The sequence below is a fragment of the Apium graveolens genome, chromosome 11 (assembly GCF_009905375.1).
Source record: "Apium graveolens cultivar Ventura chromosome 11, ASM990537v1, whole genome shotgun sequence".
NCBI classification, from domain to species: Eukaryota; Viridiplantae; Streptophyta; class Magnoliopsida; order Apiales; family Apiaceae; genus Apium; species Apium graveolens.
This window is the reverse complement of record NC_133657.1, coordinates 174,705,513-174,724,442: the sequence shown is the minus strand read 5'-3', so window position 1 is coordinate 174,724,442 and position 18,930 is coordinate 174,705,513. Positions and strand designations below refer to the sequence as shown.

General features: G+C 33.0%; 2 protein-coding genes across 2 annotated transcripts; both read left to right on the top strand.

Moving 5' to 3' along the window:
- Positions 1-2,555: 2,555 nt before the first annotated feature.
- On the top strand, positions 2,556-12,700 carry LOC141697284 (ubiquitin-like domain-containing protein CIP73). Its single transcript, XM_074501578.1, has 16 exons — positions 2,556-2,714; positions 3,465-3,615; positions 3,821-3,938; positions 4,375-4,455; positions 5,403-5,509; positions 5,597-5,668; positions 6,691-6,834; positions 7,201-7,270; positions 7,362-7,537; positions 8,208-8,372; positions 8,461-8,532; positions 8,618-8,750; positions 9,437-9,820; positions 10,132-10,412; positions 10,599-10,685; positions 12,266-12,700. Exons 2-16 carry the CDS (start codon positions 3,487-3,489, stop codon positions 12,272-12,274), a joined length of 2,028 nt encoding a protein of 675 aa, XP_074357679.1. The 5' UTR covers positions 2,556-2,714; positions 3,465-3,486; the 3' UTR covers positions 12,275-12,700.
- Positions 12,701-15,354: 2,654 nt separating this feature from the next.
- On the top strand, positions 15,355-17,342 carry LOC141698587 (small ribosomal subunit protein uS17). The gene is made up of 6 exons (XM_074503309.1): positions 15,355-15,491; positions 15,611-15,651; positions 15,859-15,959; positions 16,669-16,813; positions 16,895-16,984; positions 17,073-17,342. Exons 1-6 carry the CDS (start codon positions 15,480-15,482, stop codon positions 17,161-17,163), a joined length of 480 nt encoding a protein of 159 aa, XP_074359410.1. The 5' UTR covers positions 15,355-15,479; the 3' UTR covers positions 17,164-17,342.
- Positions 17,343-18,930: the final 1,588 nt, after the last annotated feature.

The window sequence follows — 18,930 nt, the reverse complement described above, 5'->3', positions numbered from 1 at the left end:
AGGGGGTGAATACAGTGTAAAGTACAATCAAATCGAACTTTAATATCTCAAGTAACAGAAAACAAACTTTATTGAAACAATAAACTCTGTTACAGTATGGAACTGTTACCTCTCAGTGATGAATAATTATCACGAGAGCTGCTAGGGTTACAATGAATAATCTTCTCGAATATGATAACACTTATAGTGTAAACCCTATGTCTGTGTTTATATACTACACAGTTACAAGATAATCGCTAATTGATATGGAATATACTTCTGCTTCCTAAAATATATCAATCAGATATCTTTTCTTCCAAGTATTCTATTATTCATAGAACTCCTTCTTCATGCATATCTCTTCTTATGTTTATCTCAATCTTCTTTCCTTTAATCAGCTACTATCTTTATCTAAACGTCCTTCAACACTTAAGTTCTGATATCCATCTTTTGATGATTATCTCCTGATAATATAAGTACTGATATCCTTAAGTCCCGACTTTCAGTAAGTACTGATTTATCCTATTTAAGTAAGATCTGAAAACTAAACATAAATCATATTAGCCATGACATTATCAAATATATCTAACATCTATATGCAAAGTGACTTGTCGATATCTTCAATCTTCATATCTTCATTTGACTTGTCGATGTCTCTGGGACTTCTCGATGGGCCAATTTGGACTTCTTGATAAGTTATTATGGAGTTCTCGAATGACTTCTCTATATGACTTGATTTGTGACTGGTAGATATCTTGACTTAGAATATTTTTCCTAAAACAGATTTATTCAACTCCAAGCTTGTTTACAATTTCTCTGAGGCATGATCTTCTTAATCTTCTTCTAGAATTTATTCTTAGGCTTGAGATTGTTTACAAAAAATACTCCAGTCTAATCTTTGACATTTTTACAGACTAAAGTAATACAATACAAAATATAAATTTAGATTATCATACAGCTTATTCTTAGGGCTATCAATTTGACTTAATCTTGATATAGTACATGCATGTCTTGCACAACACTTTTTTTACGAAAAGATTATGCATTTCAATGAAAAAACTTGATATAGCTGGGACAAATCACCAATTTGAAAATACAATTAGGTTGTTAAACAAATAAACGAGTTAATCACTTAATATATATGTGTATAATTAAGTATTTTTATCATTAAAATTTATAAATTAATATTTTTTTTGTTAATGTTTTTCCTTTTACATTTAATTATTTATTTTCAGTTTATATTGCATTTTAGAATATTATAAAATTGATCAAAAATACTATTACAAAAAATTGGTTCAAATATGATATTAGATTGTATATGTATATAATAATTGATTAGTCGAGTTATGATCTTAAAAATAATCAGATTAATACGCACAAATTATAAATATACCATATTAGATTGTTTATATAAGATTTAATTAAACTTTAGGTATAAAATTATGATTATTTTAAAAAGGATTGTGTGTAATATATTTGCATAGTTATTATTATATATAGAGTCAATTTTAAAAAATTAATTCAAAATATAATGCCAAATATAATATATAATGATCACGTAATTATTTATTTAATTTTTATTTAATTTAGAAAAAAATGTTTAAAATTAATATATATCTTAAAGTGTTTAAAAAAATTGTTATTGTGTTATCAAAATTAAATCAAACATATGTTGAGTTTTACAGAGTTATCTAACTGTTTATATACTCTGTTTATATACTAGCAATCTATTTTACTAATAGACAATGTGTGACAACTCCTGACAATCTTCTCTTTCATACATCGACCTCGACACATGTCGGAAATGTCTCATGATTGTGTGATCCGGCTCCCCTTGATCCATACCGAAATTTTTCTGGCTTTCTGACTTTCCCTATGCCCACACTAAAAGGGCCATCTGCCCTTTTCCTTGAGCCCACGCTGATGTAGGCTATATGCCGTTTACTAGGTCCATTATGGGAGCCCGCCGGAGATTATTTTAGACCGTTATAACCTCGCTCCGATATCACTTTCTTTGCTAAGCAAACCTAATTTCACATTAATATGATATTATCGGTTTTGCACCGAGTCCGCACAAATTTATATTGGACACATCCCAAAAAATCTCATACAAATGGAATTTATGACTGCTTATATATTAGCAATCCGTCCATCCTAAATGGGACAACTTCTAACAACATATTCATTCCGGCATTAAAACAAACACGTAATATCAAAAATAATACATTAATTTCATACCTCTTTAACCCGATTTCTCATTTCGTTTCAATTAAACGACCCCTCAAAGATGTTATTGAACTTGCTCCGAGATAGAGTTACTTAACAATAAGTCAAAAGATGAGAATGTCAAATTTTCAAGGTATAACTTGCCTGGAATGAATTCTATTTCACATTCTTAATATTATAAATTCAAGTATTTACACTGTCTTGAAGTTTAATTTTCCATTGGAAGGTGCAGTTGAAATCTTGGATATTCTCAAGTCAAAGTGGGCTGGTCTTTAGTTTGTAGGCTATCAAAATATTTGGCCAAAGCCCACAATGTGCGAATGATTTTTTAATTTCTCATTAATTTTTTATTAGTCCCGTCCTCCGTAGTAATTTTAAAAACAACGCACCTCTGTAAAAACACACACACACATACACACAGATATATATTCTAGCCAGAGGGCAAGCTGATAAAACTAACCCAAAAGCCCCATCAAAACTCCTCTCTTTTCTTCATATCAAGCTCTCAGGTACATCTATACAGCTCACTATTCATTTATTTTCCCTTTTAAAGGGTTTTAAATGATGTTAAATTCATCTTTTTATTAATTTTACCTAATTTTATGATCTTCGAAGGCTTTTTTTTGATCGATTTGACTTTTCATGACACGGGTTTGTTTTGTTTTGTCATTTTGTGTGTGATTTATGCATAAAGATTTAATTTTGGATGTATTGATGATTTTTTTAATGGTTTTGTGTGTTTTAGTGGAGTTTTGTGATGTTTCAAAGTGTTGGTTTGAGGCTTTTTAGCTTGTAAGATTATGTGATTTTTTGCAGTTTAGTGGAGCTGAGATTCGAGATTTTTGGTGAGATTTGTAGATTTGTATAGGCCAAATGAATAAAGACACTGGTTAGGGTTTAATTTGTTGGTTTTTAACTAAGTGGCACGCGGCATGCCTTTCGTTTATGAAGTGATAATGAGTATAAGGGCCGGTAATGTCTCATTTTATGCGAAGACTAAACAGAATTTTGTTTTTTACAATGACTTGTGTGTCTTTTTGTATGAGTTTCGGAGATTCCTTCCATTACGTTTCTTACTCTATCCTGAAAATAGTTTTTCATTGGACTGCCTATATTTGGTTAAGTATCTGAAATTGTATTACCTAGCTCTGTAATTATGAGTATTGTCATAATTAGCATACAACGTATATCAATTAATATGAGTTTTCTTTATTTTGATTTAGTCGGTGTTATAACTGTTAGTAATGAAAATATTTCAGTTGTCGACGAGGAACTTCAAATATGGGAAGTACCGGTGGTGAAGCGAGCATGACATCTGGGAGCAGTGTAGCTCCGTCTTCTGAGGCAACTGTAGAGATAAAGATAAAGACACTGGATTCTCAAACATACACAATGCGGGTGGACAAATGTGTAAGTTTTCTTCCTTGATAATATTCAGAACATTTACCTATATAATAGACTTCTTTGAATTTTCCTATTTTGCAGTTTGAATTTACCAAGAACTTTGAATTTTATTAAGTTTCTGTTCTTTTGAGTTTTCTATTGAAGTTTACCCCATTTGCCTATAATCCTTTTTTGTTATCTTTGTCTTTTGATATGTTTAACTTCTCTGCAGGTACCAGTCCCTGCCTTAAAGGAACAAATTGCTACTGTTACTGGTATATTATCTGAACAACAACGCCTAATATGCCGAGGAAAGGTACTGAAGGATGATACACTCCTGTCCGCTTATCGTATCCTTTATATAATGCTAAGTTCTGAACTGACTTTTCAACTGTGAGAATTTTCATATAGTTTGTTTTCTCACATTTGTATTCGTGAATACCCATATTTGTAATTACTGTCCATTTACATATATCTCTTTACAAGTTTTTATCTCCCATCCCTAATTTTCATCAAGTATGATGACTATTCGTTTGCCTTAGCCCTTTACTTCTATTTATTTTTCCTCCTTTCTTCCTTGTTATCCTGATTTTGTAATTAGGAATTTTGGATGACTTTGGTGCTGCGCATTTTATTTTGTATCTTCTTCCCTTTTCTCGCTCCATTCTATTCCAGGTCTGAAAAATTTAAAAGGGGCATGTCGTAAATTATGTTCTAGGAAAGGAATTTTTAGTAGCATTTCCTTCATAATTACACTATGGATTCCTTAATATATATGACCAATAGATGTGGAAGACGGGCACACTTTGCACCTGGTTGTGAGACAACCTATTCCTCCATCAGCAGAGGGCTTACCTGATCCTCCAGGTTTGTATTCCTTCTAGGCCGCCTATAATATCTTATTGGAACCTGATTTGTTTTCATTAATGTTTTCCCCTTAGTAAGTGCAACTGCCTGCTTGGACATGTGGCATCGAAGTCAAGATGCATAGACTATACTAATTTGTTTTTAAATTTTGATTTTTGTATTTTTAGCAAACTCAAATATTTGAGTAACTTTTCTGTTGCACTTTTTAAGGCGGGAAAGTCCATATGTGTCTATAATGTCTTCAAGTGATTGAAACTATGGTGTACAAAACAAAAAAGTGATGTAATATAATTCCTGGAAAGAGTAGTGTGTAGCTTGTGGTGTAATTGATTAGTTGACCAGCAAAATGTATTATGCTGGTTGGTTTGGGGCAAAGTCATACAGATTATTATTAAGAACTGTAGGATTGTAAGTATATTCTGTTTGGTTGTGATATCTTGAAAATTCAGTTTAAAGAAGTATGCCAAGATAAATTAATTCATGGAATGCTGTTACTCATCTAAAAGCACGAGCTGTGTTGGTAGAGGAACAGCAATATTTCATTCTGATTGCGGAACAATTGGATAGTGTCATCTATATGCTGCCTTCTTTCTTCTGTTCACCTTGTCTTTTGTATTCTGATGTCATGTAATTTTGTTTCTTTAATATACTTAAAACTTTTTGGTATTGTAATTACAAGTTACAAAAGAGACTTACCCCACACAAGCATGCACACACGTCTTCATGGAAACAACTCTCTACTTCTTGGAATAATAGAACCCTACTTTTAAGTTGGATATACTTGGTGTGTTTTGTTTGGAAAAATAGGTATATAGCGTGTGTATAGATTTCTATGCTAATAATTTATTATTATTTTTGTCTTTGTTGCTTCCAGTTTCTCGCTTTTCAAACACTTATAGATAACTCTCTCTGGATTCATTTATCTTATATACTATTTGGTTCTCCAGCAACTGATTCAATGTCAAGTGCTGACCATAGTCATGGTACCAGTGTGCTAGTTGGGACCTTTAATATATCTGATCAAGGCGATGGAGCTCTTCCGGATCTTGGTCGGGTAAGATGGAAATATAAATGGAATCACATGGTTTTTCTACCATGCATAAAGAGTAAACTGATTTTATTCATAACCTTCCCCTGATAGATTGTGTCTGCGGTTTTAAGTTCTTTCGGAGTTACAGATGTTGGAAGTGGCGGTGAAGGGGCAACTATGCAAGTACGTTTCTATTGTCTTTACTTTATCAAGTACAGTATATTTTAGATTGTGAGAGTCCAGAGTCATTTTGAAAGGAGATTATTTTACATAGCAGGTTAAATTAAACATTTCCTCTGTCGGAGTTCTCTCTGGTCTTAGTTTTAACTTCAAATATTTTGGCCAAACTGACTAAACTTGGCTTAAAATTCAAATTTTTTATTTTTTAACATATTATGAGGTATATTTTAAAATTATTATCAATACTATACTATTATAAGGTATATTTGGTTGGTTGTTGATTTGGTATAGTAAATAATAACCCTCAGATTTTAAGGTAGATAAATGAGAACCGCTGGATTTACTGCTAATAGAATATTTTGTATTTTCATAGCTTCAAGGTCGAACCCCGTTAACAACATATTATAGTTAAATAATTATATTATCTATTTTCGAACTACTCCCAGAATTTGTAGTTCGAATCCTATCAACAACATATTCTAATTAAATATTTATATTATAATTTTTCAAGTTACAATTTTTTTAAAAATATGAAAAATAAACTAAATGATGCGTGTGACAATATTTCTCAAAAAATGACCACAAAATGTCAAATAAGACAAGAAATTAAAGGCACAGGGAGTAATACATAATAGTGTGTCAGTCTCTTTTTCAGTACATAGATGATAGATGGTTTAAGTAGAGAATATTAAGTATTTTTCTAATGAAGTGCTTCGCAAGGTTTATTAATGATGAAACACCACACATTAGCTTATGCATGTGAAGTTTTGGCCAATCTAACCAGCAAACTGCCACTTGGATCCCCTCTTTTACTGCCAACCAAGTATTCACATTTTATTCCTCCATTATCATCTGGATGATAGTAGGAAATCACAGAAAAGACTTTGATTTTTCTTGCCTCTCATGATTTTGTCTGATCTAGCCTTTTATTTTGAATATGCTGATCATGAAATTCCGTTTGTATATATATTTATATCATGTTTAGATGTTACTACTGGTGGTAATCTACCTGTGTTATTTTGAAGGTACCTGGGTTGGAAAGGCTCTCACGAGCTGGTAGTCTCGGTGGCTTGAGAAGTTCTAGCAGACAACAATCTAATAATACTGCTCCAGCAGCTGGTGAATTTCCAACCCCACTTGTATTCTCTGCAAACTCCATGCAGCCGCCAGTAAGCTTTGTCTCTTTATAGTTTATACTGACTTGCATAAAATTTCTTAATTGCTATACATGAATCAAGCTTACTTGAAACATTACTTTCTGTACGCTTATTATGAATTGAAGATAGCTTGCATTTCTGCTTACACTTTCAAAACTGTGTTACAAAGCACATAGAAGACAAACAGCCGTGTCATTTCATATATACTGGCTTGATTTCTCTATCCATTATATGATTTTGTATTTGAGCCCTAGATGTAGCTTCATGGACTCCAAGAACATCAATTCTTAGGATTAAGAATATTTTAAAAATAGAAGAAATTTCTATTTTTTCCGGTTGCCAGTTGGATAAGATATTCTAAGCTAATTGTACTTGCAGGTCATTCCTGATTCCTTAACAACTTTGTCCCAGTATTTGAGCCGTTTGAGGCAAGAATTGGGTGCCAATGGTCAGAAAATTCTCTTATAAGATCTTTTTATATTTGTGATTGTCTTGAGATCTTAAAATCTGATTTACGGGTAAATTTTTGGACATGGTAGTGAACGAGCAGAACAATCCATCTCAAGCTGCAAATAGTCATACTCGTAGTTCAAGTGGTGCATCAGGTTCTGCACCTATGCATGGAGCCGGAGGGCTTCCGACACCAGCATCCCTGGCTGAATTAATACTGTCTACAAGACAATTCCTTAACGAACAAGCTGAGGAATGCTTATTGGTATGTCCTTCACTTACTTAGTGTTCTCCTTATATATACCTAATCTGCTAAACTGGGAAGTATGTGCAAGAGCTTCTTGGTATGGAAATTGATTTGGAGAATGACATAATAATAATTTCTTGGCTTCCTTCTTCATGACTTATCTTCCATCACATCTATTTAATTGATTTTGGTGATCTTTGTTGTCATTTTTTAGTATTGAACAGGAGAACAGCATTATAGATCTTGTAATGACCAAAAGAAAATTAGTTTAGTTATAGGAATGAATTAAATGTCAATTGCTTTGTCTGGAACTTTGGTATTTTGTACTCCTGTACTATGCTTTACATGTTTGTACAAATTAAGAAGTAGGAAAAATTAAAGAGAAGGAGATTCATATTTATTCCTTATAGATCACTAATTTGATCTGCAGACACGAAACAAAAAAAATTAAAAATAATTTGACATCATGAAAGGTTCTAAAAAAGGTTAGTCAGAAAAGTGTTCAGATAACGTATTCCCTGAATGTACATGCTAGAATTCTTGAACACACAAGGTCTCTAAAGTAGTTCTGTAAAAGTTGAGGCATAATGTTTTTTGATTTCACAGACTGTGCCTTATGGCATATCTGATGTGTTTTTTATTTGCAAATTACAAGTACCTCAAGGATATACTTATTTCACTTGTTCAGCAACTTGCGAGGCAGATCGAGGATCATGCAAGTGTAACTAATACTGCAGAGCGGATGGGAATTCAAACCAATGCTTTAAGAGTGGGATCTCTTTTGCAGAATTTGGGTGCTTTGCTGCTTGAGCTTGGTCGTACAACTATGACACTTAGGATAGGGCGAACACCGGTGTGTTTAGTTTATTCTCTGTATGTAGAATATTAATGTGACTGGCAGATGTAACCTCACTTGACAGTCTTAATTACTTTTTTTCCAGGCTGAAGCTGTTGTAAATGCTGGACCTGCTGTGTTTATATCCACATCTGGTCCAAATCCTCTAATGGTTCAGGTATAGACCTTACATCTTATTTTATCTTTGCTGAAAATTCGAAACCTTATTTTCCTCCTTGTGTGACTCTCTTGAACTTTGAAAGCCACTGCCATTTCAACCTGGAGCAAGTTTTGGGGCTGTTCCTATGGGAACTGCACATGCTGGGTCTGGACTATCTAGTGGATCTACTGGTTCTGGTTTTCTTCCAAGGAACATTGATATCAGGATACGTACAGGTACTGACTTCTGGCCTACAGTAGGACATATTTCTTTCTCATGGGCCAACATGCATAAACTTTTCATAATCACAATCTAATTAAGCAGCATATATTCATGACAAGGCTCCACAGTCTATACTCATTGTCGTTGCTATATGGAATAGGCGTGTTTGAGCACTGTATTATACTATGCTTTGTATCCAGACTGGTCAAATGCTCATCTTCTACATCATTGTTTAATGTTTATTTTCATAATAAAATGGTCTTTATACCATTGCTATCTATTTAGGTGCCCATGTTTAAGCCTGTCACTATATTTGAATCACAAGGATCACTTCATGAGCTCGAAGATATATTACCACCAGATGTAGCAAATGATTAGGAACCCCATTGCCCATTTTCTTTAGTTTTTTTTTAAGATTTATCAAATAATTTGGAAAGGATATTCTTTGTTTGCTATCTTATATGTTTTATGTCTTACTGTTTTCATTGCCATTTTGTATCCTTTCATGTAAAAAGATGTTGCATATCATGGGTAAAGTTAGATTTAATCTTCCTCCATCAAGTAGTTAGTGTCGATCAGTTCTCCTTGTATGTGCGATATTCCTGGCAGCCAGTTCATTCATTGTTTTAATGGTCAAACCCCCGGATGATGCCCATTTTTTGATGCTTGATGTCTTAATATAGTTGTTTGTCAATATTAGGGTCAGTAATGCCCTCATCCGGTTCAGGCCCCGGGGAACCGACATCCGGACAGCCTGTAGGGCAAAGCAATTCATCAAGTCCCAGTACTGAAAATGCTGTGAATCAAGCCACTTCAGGCGTCAATGAATCTACCATCAGAAACTCTGGAGTAAGGGTAGTTCCCCTCAGAACTGTTGTATCTGCAGTTCCTGCAACTGGCGGGCGTGCACCTATTTCTTTTGGTTCTATGGGGTTAATGTATCCAGTGCTTGGCAGAGTTAACCATGGAAATTCAAATGGTAATAGAGGTCAATCATCTGATGAACCTCCTCATGCTGCCGAGGCTAACCAGCAGTCAAATCCTCATGCTGCCAATCAGACATCTGACATCCCTGGAGCAGATGGTAACTTCCAGTTACCTAGTTCTCTATTTGATCAGTTTGTTATTTCTGTGACTAGCGGTTACTATTTTTAGTCAATGCAATGATTGTAGAAATTTGCTTTTACATGGGGGGGGGGGGATTGTATCAATTTTACTTTTATGGGGGTCCTTGTGTATGGTAGCTAAATTTTAGTTTACTAGCATGTCACACACTTATATATGAATTATCTATTTTTTGCAAATCAAAATCGTTGAAATGAAATCACTAGTAATGAAGATAGAACACTAATCGGATATGAACATTAACTATTTTTTCCCCAATATTCACTGCAGAAATTCGTGGCAGTCTTGATCAGTTTTTCAGAACCATGTTAGCTAATGAGCAGATTCATGACATTAGCTTTCAGGGAATGGGTACAGCACCTGTTAGTGGAAATGTGGAAGCAACTCATGCTTCTAATTCTCAAGCATCATCATCAGGGGTAGGTGATGATGGGACTTTCTTGTCTAATTTGCTACGGCAAATCATGCCTATTGTGTCTCAAAATACAAGTGAAACAAACAATACATCTGTCGAGGAAGATGTAGAAGATGGGAACACACGAGAATCATCGGTTAGTGCAAGCTTTTCTCTCGATATTATTGAACTCTGTGATGTTAATGCTTTCACCTCCTATCATGGGAAATTGTATATATAGCTAAAAATCTGGTTTTGAGACACAATAACCTTGATTGATCAAGGCTAATGATTTATGTATATGATTGGGTGAACATTGGTGACTTGGTGTACATGTCTACAGGCTGATGAGGATAATTCAGGCACGGGGTCCTCACGTCGTCGGGAACACAGCGAAGACTCAGTTTTGAAAAGCTCAAAAAGGCAAAAGGTATTATTATCATTTTTTGTGTTATGTACTGCATTTCTTTGCTCTCTTTATACAGACCATCAACTAAACAATAGAAAAACGGAATTGCTGTTTTCACAACACTCTATGTTCCCACTAGACTGCTGGACGGGTTCTCGAAAAGCATTACGCATGTGTTCTCTGCACTAAAGTTGTATATATGGGTAGTTAACCATAAATCTTGTGAAAAATTCAGACCCCGTGAAAAATGCAATATTTTTAAGATTTGCGATTCACCTGAGATCACCAAGGATATAAATCTTAAATTTTGTTTGATGTATGTAGTTTCTAAAGCCTGTCCACTGTTATTGTGATTTTGTCTCATGGAGGACCTGAGTGGCTGTCAAGGTGGATAAAAAGTGCAAATTGTCTAGAGTTGCGAACCTATAACTAGATCTTTAAATAATCCATGTTAGACTTATGTAAGCCACATATTTTGGACATGGTTCGTATTCCAATATTTGAAGCTGTGTTTTAGGTCATGTTCACAGCAGATTGTACTAGTGTCTAAGGCCCATCTATCATCGTATAAGATTTTTCTCATATACATGGTGAAAAATATATGACACCTAAAGTCTTGTGCACCCTTTGGCTGGAAGAAATGAACTTGGGTGGGATGGAGTGAAATTTTGCTATTTTGTCGGCTATATATCTATAACTCTCATTTCTTACTCCATTCCATTTAAAGCCATTTAAATAGAGCTCATTCCTACAAATTTGGGAATGCTCTTAATCCTCTTCCTACAAATTTGCTTCACAATTTATGTCATGGAAAATTTGCAGTACTTTCATTTTCTCCACTCATCCCTTAGGACTGTTTAAACATTAAACATCATTCTTCCACCTTGAATTTGTTCATACCTTTTCATTCCATATCTTCAAACCAAATGGAGCATTAAATTTTATCCTATATTCTCGTTGGTCATGGTTTTGGCTTCAGAGTGGAAGTTTTTGTAACAGTTGATCTCATTAATTCAGATCTCTACTTCTACGATTCATATATACTAGCCTATGACCCGTGCAATGCACGGATTGCTTTTAGAATGATTTTTAATAATATAAATATATCTTAAAATTATTATATTTTGATATATATTTCAATAGTTGAAAAATAAATTTGAAGAACATAATAAGTTATAAATTTATAATAATAAATGTTTTGTGAGAATTTGAGAATTGACTGAAAAATAAATAATATAATATAATATGTTGTTCACGGAACTCGAGCTCTGGAATATAAAAGTTTAAATGTAATAAGTTGTTAACGGGGTTCGAACCCTGGATCCATGAGAGCAGTTTAAATATTAATATAATATTATTTTATTATTGCATCCAACGGTTCCCATTTATCTGACTTTAGATCTGACGGTTGTTATTTGACGTACCAAACAACTGTACCGAATAACCGACTACCAAATAGAGGGTGTTCTGCTTATAATAGTATAGTATAGATAATTTATATAAGACCGTCAACTGTCCAACATTTTCGTAATTATCTTGATTTTTTTCAACTTAAATGACAGGTTAATTAAATGTTAATAAAAAATTTCCACTTGTTGCAGAGAGAGTGATTCATTTCAAGAACACAGGTACAATGAAGCTGAAGTTGAGCAGATGCTACGAGGTGTTCCAGAAAGTGGGTTCGGCATCTATTTTCATGGTTTAATATTTTTTGATTTTTGTCCGCATACCTGCAGCAGCTGTAATACGAGGAACCTGCATCAATGCACATAAGTAGTCTTTCTTCTTTAGATGCAACCTAGGCATGCAATGCTGCACATAAAAATTTCGTTGGTCTTTTGAGCTTTTCTATTGCTGGTGAATGGTTTAACCACCTGGAAGTTGATAGTTTATATAATGCTCAATAATGTTTGTCAAATTTAAAAATCCTTGGATGGCAAGAGCAATTGGCCTGAGCAGCTGTGTAGTTCTTGCTTTTTGTTAGTAAATGTTTTAGGACGAGATTTTATTCAAATTCTGTTCATGAGAGTTGATTACTTGAACCTCTCTATTTGATTACCTACATATTTGAATGTTGAAACATGCCCGGTTAGTAAAAAGTTGAGTAAAGCAGTTTTAAAAAATGACAAAACCGAAATTTCTTTTTACAAGTTTTGCTAGAGGTGACGTAGAAAAAAAACAAATGCATATTAAACTAGAATGTTTACGTTTGTTTGAATAGTTTGATTCTACCACCTCTGCTTCTGCTTTGTCATCAGTCATCACACTACTTCCAGAGGAAAGAAATTTGATGCCTATATTCTTTGCCTTGTGTATTGGAACTGGACATTTTTTAGATTTAATTCCCAGTCCCAACTAGACCTGGCAATTCGTTCGTGTCGTATATTTTCGTGTCATGTATTTTCGTGTTTCGTGTACTTGAATGCCAAACACAAAACTGACATGTTTAGCGTTCGTGTATATTTGTGTTCGTGTACTTTCGTTTCGTGTCGTGTATGTAGTGTTAATTGAATATTAATATATATTAAATTTAATATTAATATTAATTAAAATATAAGATTTTTAGGTAGAAAAATTATAGAATATATGAAAAATATATATTTAGATCTCAATTCTATACAATATAATGAAATCAAATAATATTTTCAAAATAAATATGCATACATTTATTATAATTCGACATATATTTATAAAAAATATTAAAATTTAATTATAATATTTATTTATGTTGTATACTTCGTATCGTGTACTCGAAGGTTAAATACAAAACCGATACTAAATCTCGACCTTGTACTTTTGTGTTCGTGTACTTTCGTGTTGTGTACTAAAAATGTAAACACAAATATTAAATTTTCGTGTTCTTTCGTGTCGTGTCCAAAATTGCCGGGTCTAGTCCCAACTAATTAAAGAGTGCAAAGAATATGAATTGAACAGTCCATATACGTGTAAACATTACAGTGTAGTTCAGTAGTTGTCTTAATTTGATTATTCTTTATTTGATCCGGGACTATTATGGACTTTGATGAATGAAGATGCATAAGCACTGAGAGAATAGATGTATATTTTAAAATTATGTAATAGTTCCAAAAACTATTTAGGGTTTTCAGAATTGTATTCTTTATGAAATTAGAGTTCAAATTACTATTACTATAAATATAATAAATGAAAATAAGACAATTGGTCAATCTTTATGATGCATGTGATTTTGTTTTTCAATTTTTTGGAAAAGGATTTTCGAATTTGTTCAGATTTTACTATCTAAAATTTTTAAGGGACTTTAAAAATGTTAACAAAACCTAATTTAACCATTAATAGGGTTACAACTTACAAGGACGATGTAAATCTAATTTATCAGAATTTATGTACTCCGAAAAATTAACCATAATTACAAGCTCGTGTAACTTTGTAATTAATTATTATTACCAATTTCTTGCAGATTAGAATTCGGGACATTAGTGGAAAAAAAACGGGTGATGTTTAAAAATACTTATTTTTGGGGTGGAATGACTGAAAATACCCATTTTTAGGATATATGACTGAAAATACCGTTTTAGTTACGTATTTTGTAATTGGGTAAGTGTAATACGCATTTGAAAATTGGGTATCTAAGAAGATTAATAGTGATACGCATTTGTAGTTTGGGTATTACCATTGATATACGCATTTGCCAAATGTGTATCTTAAAAAAAATGGATATCCATTTGATAAATGCGTATCTAGTACACAACAGAATACCCAAATGACAAATGCGTATCCAAATTGGTATTTTCAGCCATTTGCATCAAAAAATTGTTATTTTTAACATTTTTTCAAAAAAAACAAGGGAGATTTTTGGAAAATCTAACTATTTTTTTTTATCATCAACCAAATCCAACCCCACAATCAATCAAAATGAAAAATGGTTACTCATATTTCTTTTTTTTTGTCCAAATATTTATAGAAATATGAATTACTCAACAATAATTTAATCAATTAAAATAATTTTATTATTTGAGTTTACTAAAATAGCATGATTCTAAAAATCACTGATTTTATTAAATAATTCCCGATTAATCTTCTAAAAGGCATGTGAGCGATTAAATTTTTGAAATCCGATTAATCCTTATGTATTTTTCTTGATCGGTTGATTACAAATAAATTATTATATATAATAAGAATTTCAATTAAATTTATGTATATTATAAATTATACTCCCTCTGTCTCCACAATTGTTTACATTGAGGGACGGGAACTTGACACACACTTTAATACTCTTATTAAATGTAGTTACAAAATTTTTTAAATTTTTTTTTTGTTCTAAATAAAAATATAATGTTAAAATTTTTATAAAAAAAATTAAAAAAAAATGTATTTCAAAACTATACTTTATAATTGCCTTAAAATGTGTGTCAAACACGTGAAAAATAATGTAAATAAATGAGTAGGACGGAGGTATTATAATATAATAAAATATATATTAACTTATAAATTACTACTAAAATAAGGATATTAAAATTAAATATAATTTAAAATATAAAATGTATTTGACTTTTTCATCCGATTCATCCCCGATTTTCCAATTAATCCGAAATCGATATCTCGGACCGATCTCGTTCCGATTATTGATTTTTATAATATTGACCCGTAAATATAATATTATAAAAAGAAATGAAATTGGGGCGAGGGGTAGAAAAGTAAATAGACAAATTTAGGGTGATGGTATAAAAGGAGGGGGGATGTTAGTCTAGGGTTTTGAGTGTCTCTTTGGATTTAACAGAGAAAGCTGCAGCTTCCGCCTCCACTGCCCTCCCCTTTGAATTTCGTATCAAATCAAGCATGGCAGAACAAGTAGGTTCCTCTTACATATACATACATGTTTTCTAATCATCTTTATTTGTATTTGAATATATAATCAACTCCAATTGTGTTTGATTTAACTAATTTAATTGTGTGTTTGTTTGTTGTAGACTGAGAAAGCATTTCTTAAGCAGCCCAAGGTCTTCCTCTGGTAATACCCCCGCCCCCTCATTCTGCACTCTATGTGTGTGTGTGTATGTGAAAGAGATTTACTCTCTCTCTCTCTCCCCCCTCCCTCTCTCCCTCTCTCTCTCTCTCTTATCTCACTATGTATGAATGTGATTGTTTTAGATTTTTTTGTTTTTGTTTTGAGATATGTTTTAAGATGTACACTATGATTAAATTATAAATTGGGCAGCTCGAAGAAGTCAGGCAAGGGAAAGAGGCCAGGAAAGGGAGGAAATAGGTTCTACAAGAGTGTCGGTCTTGGCTTCAAGACTCCCCGAGAGGCTATTGAAGGTCCTCCCTCTTTTCCTTTCCATTACTTTGTTGTTTTAGATTATAAAGTTTGATGGAAATTTAATTTTTCATTTTAGTATTTTAGGTATGTTATATTTGCTTGGTTCATCAAATGTGTTATGCTTTCGGCTCGAAATGGTGTTATTATATACAAATGTGACCACACATATGATGTTTACCTGTTTATTAATTTGATTGAAGGATTGAAAATGTTGAAGTGTCTTTTGTTCTTTTGGTAAACCAACATTGTTGGAAATACATTCATTTATGAATTGTTGTTTGAAGTTAAATAATCGGGGCAGTGTTAAGTCATTTGTTTGATACGGGGTCTAAGTAGTTTAGTTTTACCACCCAGAAACATTCGCTTGTCCTGTTTTCAACTAAATGAAGTGAAAAATAAGCTTAGCTATGTGTTGTGGTCACTGAATTGATGTATATCTGCATGAGTACAATATATAAATGGTTCTAATGCTCATGTATTCGAATGTTTAGCTACCGCCTCAAGTTTGCTATTAATATGAATTCAGCAAGTATAGTTGATGAATTAGAAAGAGTTTTGGCATAAAGATTAAATCAATCTTAAAAATCATACATGATATCCCCACTTCTCATCGTTATGCGTTCGTTCTTTAAAGAACGATTGTACTTTCGATCAACCATCTAGCTTTTATATTAGAAATTTTATTGAGTGATTTTTGCCTATTTCCAGGCACATACATTGACAAGAAATGCCCATTTACCGGAGATGTATCAATTAGAGGCCGTATACTTGCTGGTACTTGTCACAGTGCCAAAATGGTGAGGACTATCATTGTTCGGCGCAACTACTTGCATTATGTAAAGAAATACCAGAGGTGAAAAATTGTTGACCTATGTAAAATTTTTGTTAGTTTATCTTTGTTTCATGTGAAGATAATTGACTTGTACTTTTTCAGGTATGAGAAGAGGCATTCAAATATTCCAGCTCACATCTCTCCCTGCTTCCGTGTGAAGGAGGGTGACCATGTGACTATTGGCCAGTGCAGGTCAGTACGAGAGCATTTTGATTATCTTTATATACCAGGTGTGGACTTGTCATTGATTCAATATACATGTTACTGTTCTGTTTAACAGGCCATTGTCAAAGACTGTCAGATTCAATGTGCTGAAAGTGATTCCAGCTGGATCTTCAGGTGGTGGAAAGAAAGCTTTTACTGGGATTTAAGTTTTTGATTATGCTTTTTTCGTTAGTGTTAAATCATCGCTTGTTTGTGATGGAGATGATGTGGTATTATATTTGTTACTTCTAAATAGATGGGATTTTCTGGTTGATTCTCAAATCAAGCCAGATTGTTTTCATGAACAATTTAATTTTTAAAATATTGCCTTAGTTGCTTGTTTAGAGTTGTTTGTTTATTGGACTAATTTTTATTTTTCTGTACAGTTATCGTTAGATTGTTGTTTCCCAGTTTGAAAAGAACAGATGACCTCACAAATTAGTTGCATTTAGAACCAGTCCCTCTGTTATTTAGATTTGAAATGTGAACTCGGCTTGATTTTTCTCTTGCCGAGTTTAAAAGTTGTTGCATATTGTTATTTTAGATCTCGAGCCTTGAAAGATAAGCATGATTCTAATGAATCTACGGTGCTTTGCATCTATTAGTTTTAAGGACTGATTCGGTTATCATTTAGAAAACTAGTTTCTATTTTACAGAAATAGACAGATTTGAGATGTATAATGTTCAGAATTAAAGTGAGGTACTTTTAAGTCCATAATTCTGGTGTTTGGCTCATAGTAAAATGGTATTAGTCTATGTCTGGTTCATTAGGGCAGGAAATTTTTAATTGTATTAATTGCCTGGACCTAGTCTCCTTTCGGAATGGAGTTAATCTAAGAGCCACGTAACATAAAATGTTTAAAGGCAACGGGGGGCGAAGTGATATTTGAAAAAGCATTATTCAGCTCTTGTTGCTTTCTACTTCAAATTCCCTGCTTAATTTGCCGTGTAGTACTCTTGTACTTATTAGCTTTTATTTAGTACCCTTCAGTAATGTTGATAAATGTTAAAATGTGTTTGGATGACCTCCTTGACCCTTTAATTTTTCTGTCACTTGCGGAAATTTTTCCATTCACGTAGTAAGTACAGAAAACACTTTTAAGAAATGCTTAAACTTGTTAGGCTCTTGGATTATTTGGATGGTTTTACGGTAATACTGATTAGCAAAAAATTGAACCGAGAAATATCACAACTTTTCTTGTTTCCAAGCAAAGTTATTAAGTTAAGATGCGATTTTGTGCACAATCGTTATCATCATCAAAATATCAGAAATAGTCCACCCGACCACATAGCCACACTTGAAGAGCAACTGTGGCAGCAAATGACGCAACATAATACAAAGAATCACAATATTTGGATATTTTGATCGGATCCAATCCCTGAATATAGCAATGGTACAACGAAACTTTCTCAAAAGCGCAACAAGAGTGTGAGGGTCGCAGAAAAGTAAAACGGTTAACTTCATGAGAACTCCAGATTTCCGAATTGATTGATGAAGATGAATGGAAAATGCATGTCATGATGAAGATGATTGAACGATCCAGCCTCCAGCTTTGGGGAGTAGTAGTTAAAGAAGCAAATAAACTCAAGTAGAGTGGTTAAAGAAGCAAGGAAACCCTACTTTTTAAATTTTGGGAAAAGATTCGTGTGCTCGTCCAATTAAGTTTAGTGCTTGTGAGAAAATTGTTCCGACAATGTAAACTCAAGTTATCCGAAAAACAAAATTTTCGCTAAAAAAAATGCTTGTTCAAGAGTTGTTGAGCCAAACTTGGTAAAAGAACTTGGTTTAGCTTAACATCACACTGCTTGCGTTCGTCATGTTTTTGACTTTTTATGTACCTGAACCATTATTGAATGAGAGAAATTATAAAATTAGCGAGACTCATTAGTACTCTTTTATCTATAGTCGCATGTACAAACAACATTGTACCATA